Source organism: Melopsittacus undulatus, chromosome 2 (genome assembly GCF_012275295.1).
Source record: "Melopsittacus undulatus isolate bMelUnd1 chromosome 2, bMelUnd1.mat.Z, whole genome shotgun sequence".
NCBI classification, from domain to species: Eukaryota; Metazoa; Chordata; class Aves; order Psittaciformes; family Psittaculidae; genus Melopsittacus; species Melopsittacus undulatus.
Genome location: NC_047528.1, coordinates 64486371 through 64501070, shown reverse-complemented (window position 1 = coordinate 64501070; position 14700 = coordinate 64486371). Strand labels below are relative to the sequence as shown.

Below are 14700 nucleotides of genomic sequence, written 5' to 3'. Positions count from 1 at the left end.
ATATAGTTATATTTATACCTCTCCCTATCACTAAATTTCTTACACATTTACACTTACATTCTTTGCCCAGGAAGAAGGAATAAAAGCAGAGGTGATTGATGCTCAAATAAAGCCAGCCTTGCCGAGGAACTTTTCCTTTCCAACAGCAACAGGAATAATAGGTGATCAATTTCTCTGCTTCAGGGAAATTAAATCTGGATTCAAATTTCACCAGGGCTTCCCGGAACTTCTCAGGGTCTTCCTCCTGCTCAGCCAGCTTGCTGCTGGTTTCCTCTGCAATCAGCGCCTGAGTCCATAACGAGATAATGTATCAGGACAAAGCTATGGCATTCACACTCCAGCAAGCTGCTACAAGCTCACCTATTCAAATTTTGGTAACATAACTCTGTCTTACAAGGAAACTCAAGTTGATTTGCAGTTGTCACAAATGGAGAAATTTCTCAGGTGTTTGCATCTCTCATACTGAATTCATTCATTCTGAATGCTTCCAAATCGTGCTTTCTAGGGCCCTTTTTTTTTGCTATAACTTTTTCAATGCCTTGCAGAAACATCTATTTACAATTTCACTGTGGCTTATGAATGCTGTCATTTGGTGTATACAGAACAAAGGTACTGTAACAACTGTGTGCATTGACCAGTACTATTTTCCTATGAAGAAGCAATGCAGTGACATCTGTCAGCAACTTGTAACATGCTTGGAACCATAAAAAACATGGTCTCAAGAATATTTACATAAATATAATTAAGTGATCAGAATGTGAACAGTGCTATTACAGCAAGGGAGTTAAGTATCATTCAGACTCAACTGCATGTTACAGCACCTGGTATAATTTGCAATTACCAAGCAGTCCTACTATACCAAAAGTCCACAGCAGAAGCAGGGGGTCCAAAACCTGGATTTAACAATAACTAATGAAACCTGAAGAATTTTAAGTATGTGCTGTGCTGGGTAACAGCCACAGCATTACCAAGAGAGATTAATTGTATTTGAGCCTTTCAGTGCCCTTAGACAAAGCTCAGGATAAACACTAAGATTTGCACAGTGATGTTTTGCCTCTTTGTCCCCTTATTCCCCAACTTCAGAGCCCCCTGAGATCACAGCAGCAAGGTTGAATTTCACCAAAACCATTATTATTCCTACAGATTTCCCAGACCAATACAAATGGATACTGGGGAAGAGCACCTCATTAAAGCTCTTAGTAAGGAAAAGCTTGCAGCAGGACCTAAGTACAGTGGTCACCAGCAAACCTGGACCCCGGACAGCCATCACTGAGCTCCTCTTGGAGCTCCTCAGGACACCAGGCTTTCTGAGTTTTACTGCACGTGCCATTGTTATTTTAAATGTGGTCATCAGTCACCAAATTCCTTTACTTTTAAAATTCTTTAAGCATCCAAAAGGATGCTCATTTCTGCAAGCCTGTGTCAAGCCATAACCCTCACTGCAGTGCCCTGCCATGACTCCCATATCTCACAAAGCCACCATCAGTTTCTATGCCAGATGTATATGATGCAGGTGATACTAAATAGGGCCTTGACCCCTGTCCCTGTGCTCTGGGGACTGTGTGTTTAAAACACAACAGGAGGTTTAGAAGGACAAAACCAGATATGAATGACAACAGCTTCATGACATCACTTCTAACAAACCCGTAATCATGCAAGAAAGGGTGAAAGTAAGATAATTTCCTTACCTTCACTTTCCCTTTCACAAAACTAACAATATCTTCTTTATTGTCAAACACGGACAAAGTATGGAGCAAGTTTTGTTCCAGCCATTCCCAGTGCTGATTTATCTCCTCTGCAGTAGCACCTAGAAAAGCAAGAAGTAATTTACTGAAATTCTTCCTATGAAATAAAATTGAAAGGAAGAAAAGAAAGTAATGAAACACACTACTTCATAAATTCATTATGAGAAACTGAACTTTCAACCTCAAAAATTCTTGGTAGCAAACAGGTCAAAAAGGTCTCATTCACAGCAGTATAGTTAGAGAAAAACAAAAACCTCATTGTTTTACAGAATTAGTCTTAGTGCTTTTAGTTTTATCTTCTCAAACACTCCCAGCCAGCAAATGCTGCATTAAAAGTCAAAGCAGAAAAAACAGCAAAACTTCATCCTGAGCTGCCAGAGTGCAGCTTATTCTGACACCACGTTCTTAAGCAGCCACTGGAACCTTTGATTTACGTCCTGTTCCCAAAAGTTCCTGATCTTCCTCTCTCCCTCCCTCAGTGTGCACATGCATACACACACCACACTCACACATACATGCACACCCTTTGAAAGGAATACACATGGTCATGATCTGCATCTTATTTGAAAACCTCTCTGAAGTACCTAGCATCAAAGAGTTTGGTTCAGCAACACCTGAAGAGTCTCAAGAGCAGTTTGGGGAAGAAATACACTGAACACAAAATCTTGGACAAATAAAAATTTTCACCTCTTTAAGGCTTCCTTCTCTAAGCATATATTTGAGGGTTTTGCTGTTGTTTTAAATGCAATGCGTTCACACTAACTCCAGAAGTAATATTTGAGTCACCACCTATTTGCTTTGGCTCTTTCTGCTTGAAACTGAACTGTCACTGCACAATACAATGGCACAAGAGGCAGATCAAGACAGGCAACATACAGAACAATCTGGCCCCTCCAGATCTTACTGGAGATTAAACATTATAGGATAAAAAGTAAATGCCACGAAAATTGCTTTTCCTAGTGCCTTGCTAGTGGAAGAAACAAGAGACATACAAATCACAGATGGATATGATACTGAATCTCAAATAGAAGACCCATTTTCTCAAGATTTTAACTGTGTGTACAAATAAAACCTTTTAGAGATGCAACATGTTGCCTCACAACAAAAAAAATGATATATATAGCCAAGGATTTTCCACTTTCCCCTGCTCTGTTTTCCATGCAGAATGCCAACTGGCAGGGAAACTTTCCAAGCTTTAACTTCCTTGACAGGAAGGTCTTGTGATGGAACTTCATAAATATTATTAATCAAGGTCAAACAAACAAAAAATCATGAAAGAAAAGACACTTTGATGCCCTTTGGGTAAAGTACACAAACTGTATCAATGGTTAAGAACACCAGAAATATGTTAATTTTATACTAAAATGGCTGCACAAAGCAAATAATGAATTGAATTTTTATTACTGAGCAACCTAAAAGGTACCTATTGTATGGCAGTGCTGGTGGGCTGCCTCTTGTGAAACAGGCCACGAGCAAGAAGCTTTTTACAGCAGCATCCACACTGTTCACACTGCTCCGAGCCTGGGCTCTGGCAGTGGCCTTCTCCCACAGGGGCTCCTTATTCCTCTTCCTGTGCCAATGCTCTGCACAGCATTTTATTCCACCTTTTACCCACCTTCTTCATGTGCCTGTGCCAAATGTAAATGCAGTCTAACCACAGCCTCACTCCTCTTAATCTCTTCTTTAAACCCCCTTTTTGTCAACCCCTTTGCTCTCCCTCTCCCGAAAGCTACTTCACTTGATTGGGACTTGGGTTTCTCTTTCGTCCACAACCCTTTTGAAAGGAAAACTGTAAGTGACTACACTGAGGCTGAGGTTAACCTCTTTTTTTCTCCTGTACTGGTATAACATGATTAACCATCTGGATTGAAACATCTCTGCCAAAACAGCCATGCTGGGCAGGGGCCAGACTTCCTAGCAGCCCTCATTGATCTGCCAAAGTCTGTAACACAGATCTGACCCTTACACATATATTATCATTTAAGCCTACAGCTCCTGGAACAGAGGACTGCCAACATACAATTACAAAATGTCATTTTAATTAACTGCCTAATGACATGATGATCATCCCTAATGAAGTTACACCAGGACTGGCAGGAGCTCCCGGAGCTGCTCCTTGTCTTTGCTGTATTATACAGCAGGGACCTTAATTTGACTCACTGCTTTCCCAAACCCAGTAACAAAACTCTTAACATCTTGTTTGAGCAAAGCACCTTGCTCAGACAGGCATAGCTGGGCAAGCAGCAATGGCCACTTCTGCACAGGGAAAATCCTTCCAGCTTTCTCAGAAAAGGTCAAGTGATGCTGTTCCCCCAATTCCTATCGCTAGCACCAGCCAGAAACAACTTCTGATGCCACAGTTCTTCATTTCTGCATGGCAATGGCAACCATGTACATCCTACCCGCACAGCATGAAAAACAGAGCCCTCTGCTTTCCGTTCTGTTGATATAAATCTCATTTTCTCTGGGCTGAGCATCCATTCAGAAGAGCCAAAGAGAATTTTAGAAAACATTAAATCTGATAAGTTTATGTCAACAAAAATCCCAAACCATTCCAACCAGACAAATTTTTTATTTATAGTTCCTTTAATATAAAACACCTATGGACATTAAGACACTGGACAGGGCAAGGATCAGCCCCAGAAAGGAATTTACATATATTCAAATGATCAAAAAGCCCATGACCGCAACACTGGGTTTACTTTCCCAGTGAAAGCCACCTGACTTCATAAAGGACTGTAAGCCTCTGATGACCATAAACACAAAGCTCTTAAATTCCCCCATGAGATGGCATTGTTTAAATATAAAGAGGATGAGGTAGGGATAGATGCAACTGCACAGAGCAATTGCAAAACAAAGAAAACCTAGCCACAACAAAAATAGCACAGACTTTATGCAAGCTTCTTCACACAGATCTGGCACAGGGAAGAATTCCCAGTATTAATGGGGAACATGCAGAGGGATCTCTGCTGAACTAAGGAATAAATGCTGAATGAGAATGTACAGAGGAACGGGGCAAATATATAGATTGCCCCTTCCATTGAAAGGACTTCCATATCAAACACTATCAGCAACATGTCAACAGTTACATTACCTAACTATTTCATGGCTTGATATATGTAAGAAAGGGTAGGGTAGAACATTTTCAATTAGAAAGGATGTACAATGGCCATCTAGTCCAACTGCCTGACCACTGAAGGCCTGACCAAATGTTAAAAGCACATTGTTAAGGGCATTGTCCAAATGCCTTTAAACACTGATAGGCTTGAGACATTGACTGCCTCTTTAGGCATCCTGTTCCAGTGTTTGACCATCGTCTTGGTAAAGAAATGATTCCTAAAGTCGAGTCTAAACCTCCTTTGGTGCAGCTCTGAACCATTCCCAAAGGAAAACCTGCTGTAAATTTCAGTGCTAGGATTTTATAGGCTGGAAAAGAAGGGATAAGAACAGCCCTGCAGACTGGCCAACAAAGAACAGTTTAATGGAACAAGAGCACTCAGATGGTCTTTACTGTGCTGTGGCAAGGTTACTGCAATTCACATCGTTATCACTCTCCTGAAGAGGAGCTCGACCTTCAGAGGTTGCAGAAACACTGCAAAAGGGATTAGTGCACAACAGACCAGGCAATTAGACATTTCCCCTGACAACTTTATCTCCTAAATCATGTAGCATCTTCCAAATGTTCCAGTCATATTTCATTATACCAACTGCGGGAAGACATTTCATGGTAAGCAAGTGAAAACCTAGACTGGTGAAAGCCTAGAATAAGTAGTTTCTTGCTGTAAGGAACTATTACTGATGTAGGAAAAGATACGCTTATGAACAGACCCACACTACTTTGCAGAAGAGAGAAAATTAGTACGTAACACCCTCAGCTAAACAGGCTTTCTATAGAAATTCAATGCTCCTAGTTAACACTTTTTCATAATTCCTATTTGGAATTTTAACCAGAGATTAATTTGGTAGTAAAACAAGCTACAGGCAATAGCTTTCCGCACACACACTACTAGCTGGGGTTACCTTGAGCTTCTTGGACATGCAGACACTGACCATGCTCAGAATCAGTTTGGGGTTTTCCGTCTGTGACTCACCAATAGCTATGGCCCAGTAAACTTCTGATCCGTTCAATAACTCACCACATGCAATGGCAGAGTAAACCTGTGAGCCTGGAACTTGGAGTAAAATTCGAAACGGAGCGACACGTGCGTTAGAGTCTAACACGGCATCCAGGGCACCAACCAGGCGACCTGCAAAGAAGAAGAGTGAGGGAAGAGAATTAGCACCAACTTTCACTTCTTCTGCCAGCAAGTCTTTTCATGTCTGAAGCCGTAAAATTGAAATATAGAACATAATGATAATGATCCCTCTTCATTTTGTGCTGTGATTTACAGATGCTCGAAATGTGAAAGGCAAACCAAATTAGAAGATCAAAAGCATATAGAGATATTTGTGTTTCCGGTTTTGCCTCATATATATGTATATAACCACAGAATTGAAGTGGAAAGACCTGAGGGCACCTTAAGAAGTTACCATTCCAGCTCTGCTCTGAAGCTGGATAAGTAACACCTATGCCATAAGTGGTGTTTGTCTAACCTGTTCTTCAAAACCTCCCACAGCCAAGATGCAGCAACTTCCCCAGCGAGCCTCTTCCTCTGTTTTTGTTAAGTATTCTTACAGAAGAAAAACTACCCCAAACAAAGAAGTCAGCCACCACAATCTTAAACTTGCTTGCTGGAAATTAATCCTACTCCCTGGAAGAGCACAATTAGCCACAGGCATTTCTGATATTAATGCTTGACATAGAATCATAGAATCATAGTATCGTTAGGGTTGGAAAGGAGCTTAAGATCATCAAGTGCCAACCCCCTTGCCATGGGCAGGGACACCTCACACTAAAGCATATCATCCAAGGCTTCACACTGAAAAAGTGTCAGCATGGTTGCCCACTCTTTAAATGATTTCTCTTTTTCTGAAGAAACCCAAATCACCTCATCTCTTCCTTATGGATCATGTTTTTCAAACAGCTTATTGTTCTAGAGCTTAAGCTGGAATCTCTCCAGCTCATCCCTAAGCATAACACTCCAAACTGGACATGATGCTCACTTCTAGTGAAGTTTTAGCCATAAGAAGAGTGGAAAATCTCCTCCTGTTTTTTGCATACACACCACTGTATCCAAGAAAGCTTTCAGCAGTAACCGCTGTAAATTGGCACTTCAGATAAATACAGGCAAACTCATTTTGGAGAGTTGGAGCAACTGCTGCCCCCAAAACAGACATTCCAGTCCGGAGGCCAGCTGCAGTTGCTGGCCCTTCCTGCTACCCACCTCCCCATGGTCTCCCCTGCCGGCAGGCAGAGCCAAGCTATGCATGAAAAAGTTATCCAAATGCCATGATTCGCAAGCTGGCATACTAAAGTAACTCCAAACTGGTTTACAACACCTACGAATAGCGATTCAGAAACAGCTTTATATTCAGTTCCCTTATATTGTACATCCTGCAGAGAGGGATGGCAGACAGCAGGGAATAGGTCTACTATGTTTGCGTATGTCCATTTTCCCTTTGCACATGTTAATTTCTCCAACCTGTTGTATTTTTGCTCCTTTGCCATTAACCCAAAGAAAAAGGAACCAGTCTCAGCCTCCAAAAGTTTCACCAGCCTTGCAATTTTTATAATTACATTCTCCAGTTCATCACCTAAGTGATTAATGGGAACAATCACCTACAGACCTACAAAGTCCTCATCTGAAAAGACTTCTCACTTGGACAACAAACTACCACTAATTAATTTGAATATGGCACAACAAAGCATCAGTATTTTCTAGCCGAGGAAGTGTAAGAAGCTCACATGGAACAGCATCAAAAACCTTCCAAGTACAAAGAAATTTACACCAAGTACTTCCTCCTTGCATTCACACACACTGTTGATCATGCTTTCAAACCCAAGCAGAAGTTGGACACAACATGTTTGAAAACTGTACGTGAGATAATATTCAGCACCAGTTTGCTTCTCAGCTATAAATATATGCAGATACTATACACATCTATTTAAAACAGAGACCTGAATTTGGAAACATACAGTATCAAAAAACACTAAGCACGATCCTGTAACTGCAAGAAAAGGACAACAAAAATCATCCAAGTACAAAAGATAGCAAATTATCTGTGTTCACAGAAAACACAGCACCAACTTCAGCACATGTTCTTCAAAAAAGCTGGATTAAAGCCCATAAGATACCATCAAATGATGCAGAGAACGAAAACAGGGTTTAACTTTCAAATTTCAAAATACTTGAGACATTACAAGAAAGCAAAAGAAGAAGAAACTTGTGACGTGCTGGGCATGTTTTCCCCTGATGATAAATCTAGGAAAAAGATTTTGTTTTCATTGCATTAAAGTCATGGAAAAAAGTCAACTAACAGTAAGTGCTACTCAAATCCCAAGAGAAAGCTCAATCATTTGTGAAATACTTTTTTTTCCCATCAGAAATCATAAAAAAAAATAATAACATTAAAGTAGCTGCAAAATTTTGGTTATATTTCTTAGCCTGTGCAAAATTAATTCCTTTTTCTGTTCCTGAATAACTGACCAGAAAGGCCAATTCCTCTTCTCACTGGTTACTTCTGCTTACAATTTCTATTTTGCTTATCAACCATTAAAAGGTTTCCTTCTTGCAAAGAAAAAAAATCACCTCCCTTATCTAAACTACCCATAGCTAACATATTAACTAAGGATGACAAAGAGGAGCCGGAACTAAGAATCAAAGAGAAGAAAGAGCAAGGTCACTGGGATACCTGCCAGAGTAAAGCCCAAGTGGCCTGGTCCCACTATGAGGGCTTCACAAGGGCACAGCAACCCCACACCTATACCACTCTAAGCCAATGCTGTGGTTGACATCCTGTCCTATCCCACCTCTGCCAGAAGGGTTTGCAGTGGGGTTGCTCCAGAAGGCACATAAGGAGAGCAGGGGAACATGAAAGCAAGTGCTATTGAAGTCAAGTAAGCACCAAGCATGAGTCCTGTCTCCATGTCTGGGTCTCATCCTACCCCCCAGACAAGGCCACCAGCCATCACTGCAGGCTGTGCAGCAGTCCCCCTGATCATCATCTTCATTTTCTGCTGCCAAACACAGAGCACTAACCTTTTTTGGCAGGAGCCCATGTCTGTGATATAGCACCTGCCCTTCTGCAGTGGTTCAGCTGCACATGAAGTTGATGCTTAAGTGCTGAAACATAAAGGAGAGACTGACAGAGGCAGAGGGGGAGGAAAAAGGGAATTACTAAGAGTGCATTTGCAGGAGCATGAAAAGGATTAATCACTAATAAATACACCCAAGCCTAACATGATGATTTAGTTGAAAATGTAGTAGCATGAAAATTACTCAAACTAGAGGCAGAATTTTTCCAGTGTGAGCTGGCTCCTTTGGAGTAACTTCTGAATCACAATACCTGTGTTAGGCTTCTCACTGAAGCATGGAGAAACAAACAACTTAAGTCCCTGAACACACAAACAAGAAACTTTACACAGTACACTGATTTTGAAACCCACTTTGAAACACACCTAGCTTGTGAGCAAGCACCTTCCTAATAATAAGACCTTGTTCCACTGAAGGGGCTCTTATACAATAAGGTCTGTTTATAAAATAAAAGGGTCTCTGACTCTCAGGTACATATAAATTATAGACAGGATCCCTGGCTCAGACACTGATCCATTAGCATGCTCTCAGTAGGATGCAGCAGACCTCTTTCATATCACAGGCAACACTGAAACCATTTATACTACAGGACAGTCAAAAATTAAAAGGAAACAGAAGCAGAAGCAGGGGAAAGAGAAGAGCTGCTACACTGGTTTCCCTCCCAGAATTCCCATTGTTTATCTTTTGACTATATATGGGTCAAGATTTTTGGGAAGCACTTAAACCTAAGTGCCTCTTTCCCTTTAACAAGCCACTCCACCAACTTCTCATCCGCTTTTTGACCTCCCAAGATGCAGAAGTATTTCAGGAAAGCAGTTAACTGTGCAGTAACTGCACTAAGGAAAGCTGCAGAAGTAGGTTTGCAAAGCCCCCTGCTAAGGACCCCTGGCGGAACACGGCAGGGTCCTCAAAAAGTCCAAGTTTCTTCATGCAGAAAGAATACTCCCAGGGTAAAATTCCTATTCCAGTGTCAGGTGTAACGTATACTTGTGACAAAAAAGGAGGGGTGAACAGAAGAAGTGGAAACAGACATTCTCCTACAGAAATTATATGCCTCTCCACAGTAAATCAGATCACGTTAGCTGCAAGCTGCATTTCAGGTAGAGGGAACATCTACCTGCACTTTTTCAGAGGTAAGTAAGTCTATAAAACAAACCTGGAAAACTCACCACAAACCCCACACTGTACTTGGTAGTTTTTATTTCATCGAAATATCTACTTTTGTGCACACTGTGTGGCTTCAATAGTGGAAACTGGAATACCTCCAAGTAAACCAGACTGTTGCACTTCTAATTGCAAATCCAATTTTATCAAATGTACATGCTTATTACAGACGCAATAACACAAATAAACTGAAGCACAGAAGTTAGCAAGGAACCATTTCAAAATCTGCAACAGGTTGGGAGTGCCTCCCCTTTACAGAGGTCAGCCTGTAACCAAATGGGATGCAATGCACATCATGCACAATTAAGTTGTTCAGCTTTTCTTCACAGAAAACAAAAATAAGTCAAGGGTATTTCGTAACGATTGGGTTCTCAAATGAACTATCACAAATGCACCACTCCTCACCTTCAGAGACATGGTTCTTTATACCCTCACAGAAAGATAAAAGGTCCCATTACAAGTTATCCAGTGTCATGTTCATAACTAATCTAGAAAAAGAAACATGTTTACAGTAAGTTAATCTAACACCAATTTCTCCTAAACGTACCTTATCTTTCAAACTAAAGAATGCAGGCTCCTTTCCTGCATCAGTCTTACTTAACAGCATAGTATTTTTCTGAGACACTGGCCAGAGGGTGATTAAAGCTGAACTCTAACTAAAAACTGCAACTCAAAAACTATCTAATATTTCCACCTTTAAGGACAACACTCAAGAAACGGTCAAAAGCACTAACCATTATGCCCGGCTCAACAGCACATGAATTAAGGCACCATCTATATAGGGCAAAATGATTTCTGCTTACCTCCACCATATTTTAAAGACCTTAAAGGGAAATTTCTCAGAACTACTCAAATGCCTTCCCATAAATGGGGTGGTCACTTCAGCAGTTAAGCCATGCTGTAAGGCACAGGGACTTGGACTGATCACTTAAGAGCTCAGGACCAATTATTTAATAAAACCCTCAAAAAAGAAAAAGGCAAAAAGACAAAGCTGATATTAATTTTTTTAATTACTATTATTATTAAATGTTACCCTTATAGTTTTACTTTGTTTTTAAATAAGATATCACAATCAGTGATTGTGGCTTCTACAATTAGACAGGAAGAATTCTGATGACATGTTTAAAACCTGGGGAGCAGCAGAAGAGGTGTGCACCTGGAAGCATCTCTTCCCACCCATGTGCCACAGCCCTGAACCTCCTAAACCAAGTGCTTACATCCCCTCTCCCAAAACCAAAGGGGTCACACCTGTGTCTCCTGTACCCTGGGGAACAGCTTTAGCCACTGTACAAGCAAACTGACTGCTGCAGAAGTTTGAAGCAGAGAGGAAACTGTCCTTCCACTTCTCCTTGGTCTACTTGGAGTAAAGAAGAGACTTGAGGTTTCCACTTCACCTCAGAGCAGCACATCTGGACAGATGTGCCACAAAGCCTGCCTTGAGAATATCTGCCAATAGAGCTCTTCTGGGAAAACAGGCAGAGGACCACCACAGTACCTAGACCCAAACCAGTGTGCCAAGATGCTCGGCTCCTCCAAAGCAGAGGCTGCTCTCAGCTGCAGGCACCCAGCACTTCCAAGTCAGGGAAGTGGGCACGGAGAAGTCCCTAGGGCCTGTAGTGACTCCTGCTCTACAAAGCCCTGCAGAGGAACAGTTGGTGGCTGTGATCATCCATATCGTGCCAAAAGTTTGTTTTAAATACTCCTACCTTTTTTTTTTCAGACTAGGTTATTTGTGTAAGACAAAACCACCAAATTGAAGGATTAATGATTACAGCCACAGCTCAGTATCCTGTCAGGCTCTCACCTCAGTGCAAAGCCATGAAGTGTAAAGCATGCCTCTGAATTCATAGAATCACAGAATGGTTCGGGTTGGAAGGGACTTCCAAAGCTCATCCAGTTCCACTTCCATGGGCAGGAACACCTTCCACTAGACCAGGTTGCTCCAAGCCCCATCCAACCTGGCCTTGAACACTGCCAGGGATGGGGCAGCCACAGGTTCTCCGGAAAACCTGTGCCTGGGACTCATCAAGCTCATAGCGGAAGAATTTCTTCCTGATACCTAATCTCAATCTCCCTTCTGTCAGTTTAAAGCCATTCCCCCTTATCCTGTCACTACATGCCCTTGTAAAAAGTCCCTCTCCAGCATTCATCCTCAGGAGCTCACTGCTGCTCTTCACTGCTGCTTGCTATCTCTGCCCCTCCATCAGAAAGCTGGGGGCTGAAATTAAAACCAACCCCGGATGCAGAAGCAGGACTATGACAAAACCAATACTTCACTCAGAAGCAGAAAGCTGGGAAGTGTTTTTTAACAGTACAGGTTGCTTCCCAGGTGATGCAGTTTTGCAAGGAGAGTAAATAGCTGCAAGAGGCACACTAAGCTGCTCAGGCATGATAATTGGGAGAAAAGAGCAAATCAAACAATTCAGATGATCACGAAAATAAAGTTGAAGTTTTGGTGGGTTTTTTTTTAGGACAGTGAAATAGAACTGACAGCTTCAATAAAGCAGAATTAATCTCGGCTCTTTGAAGCAGAGAACAACTCCATATCCTGAATCCTAATTACACGTCTTCACATAGTTCCCTCCAACTCACAATGATTTGCAAACAATCAGTATCACAACAGCCATGGTGCACAGCAATTAGCCACGCTACAGGAGGCTAACAAACTGTCTGAAGAGCAGCCCACCACCAGGCAGCAGGACACGTGGATGTACCCATTCCCTGGCCCCCACTATCCCTGTGCTCCAGCTGGAGCAGAAAGGCAGTTTTCATACCAACCAGGATAAGCTCAGCCTGCAAAAAGGCATTCCCCGGATGGCACCAAATAGCAGGGGTTGCTCACCTGTCTATGCAACGCATCTCAGGAGCTCTCCATAGGACCAACATCCTTGCTGAAAAAGGGATGGAGCGGTTATGAACCTGGCTTCCACCAGGAGCCATAACTGGTGACCACAACCCCATGGCTGGCGCAAGGCAAGACCCAGAGCTGAGATGCACTGAGGATTATCACTGGCTTCACCCTCACCTCTTACAGCCCTGTCAGACAGCACCACTCATCCCACGGGCACTGGGCATTACAGGCTGGGGTGGAGGCTTTTGAGCAGCACCAAGGTAGGATATGGCCCAGGACAGTAGTCATGAAGTTACTGCTGGCCAGCAGCAGCCACCAGCATGAATGTTTGGGTACACCTCTAGCTCTTTCATTCAATCCTTATTTGATTTGGTTTCTCTAAGAGTTCAAAACTCAGATGTTTAACAAGTCACTATTTTCACCTGGGCCACCCTAAAATCCATGGGTTTGCTGCATAAAACCACCGTCAGTTATGCAAGGTCACTAATAACAGCAGCTTTACACCAGCCACACTGTCTTCACTGAGTTTTGCAAAACTATATAGACAGGATTTGATACAACACAGCACCGATGAGAAATTATTTCTTATTAGGCTTCCCCCACAAAGATTAACCCTGTAGAACTTATTTGTGCAAGTACATAGCAAAAAAGGATGGAGGACTCCTCCAAGGGCTATAGAAAGGCTGTGTTTCCTTTGTGATGATAAGGGCTCATCCTACTTGAAGATAACCACAGACAACATTAGATTTCAACATAAAGACTTAATGCTCCAAGCATTTATTCACCTGGGTAAATACCAATATTCAGGCCCTTACCTTACTTCCAATATGGGTTTTGGCAGACCAAACACTGCCACTAAGTAAACTGGTTCCAGTGCTCCAGAGAGACTAGGCATAACGAAGTGAGAGGATCTGGGGCATTTCACTGTGGACATCAGTGTCCTATAGTCCCCATGACTCCTGCATCCTTGAGTGTGATGATGAGAACCTGTTCCTTTATTAGACCACTGCATGGGAAACAAAAGACCACACCAAGGAAAGAGAAGTGAGCAGAACCATGTCCCTGCTCTCCTGAGATGCTAGAAACTGCCCCGCGGCCTTGGGGACCAGCAACTTCTCCTTGCCCTGCTTCCCTATGGGCCATTTCCCCATGCGGGCACGCTGCCACTGCAAGGCTCTCACAGCTGCTTATCTTAGTCCTCTGCCTTCAGTCCAGGTCAGGCCAAGCCTATTTTTATAGCCCCAAAGGCTGCACAGCCAAATGCTTCAATTCTCACGTTACAAGTGAAAATACCTGAAACTATTTTCCACCTGACAATGGAGGAGAAGCTGGGACAGTAGCTGCTGCTGCAGCCCTGTAAACTACCCAGACACAGGGCACTGCCTGGGGCAATACACAAAAAGTCTCTAATTTTTAGTGGGTGATGCAATAACACTGAGGAGACCAATCCAGTATTGAACTGTGCCACCACAGACATACTCAATGATTTTATAAAGAAGACATTTTCCCTATGAGGGTGATGAGGTGCTGGCACAGGATGCCCAGAGAATCTGTGGCTGCCCCATCCCTGGCAGTGTTCAAGGCCAGGTTGGACGGGGCTTTGAGCAACCTGGTCTAGTGGAAGGTGTACCTGCCCACAGCAGGGGGGTTGGAACTGGATGAGCTTTGGAAGTCCCTTCCAACCCGAAGCATTCTGTGATTTTCCTGCCTTTTTCTGTGCCATCTGGCCTTCAGAACATGAAAATAA

At 42.5% G+C, this 14700-nt stretch overlaps 1 protein-coding gene across 1 annotated transcript in view; it reads right to left on the bottom strand.

Moving 5' to 3' along the window:
* The window catches only part of TBC1D8 (TBC1 domain family member 8), a 49302-nt gene that overhangs the window by 29272 nt on the left and 5330 nt on the right, over positions 1-14700 (bottom strand). The window contains exons 2-4 of the mRNA XM_034072909.1: positions 5882-5992; positions 1689-1807; positions 58-286 (exon numbers count right to left, since the gene is read on the bottom strand). Of these exons, the coding sequence (XP_033928800.1) occupies positions 58-286; positions 1689-1807; positions 5882-5992 (459 nt within the window). The remainder of the gene's footprint in view (positions 1-57; positions 287-1688; positions 1808-5881; positions 5993-14700) is intronic.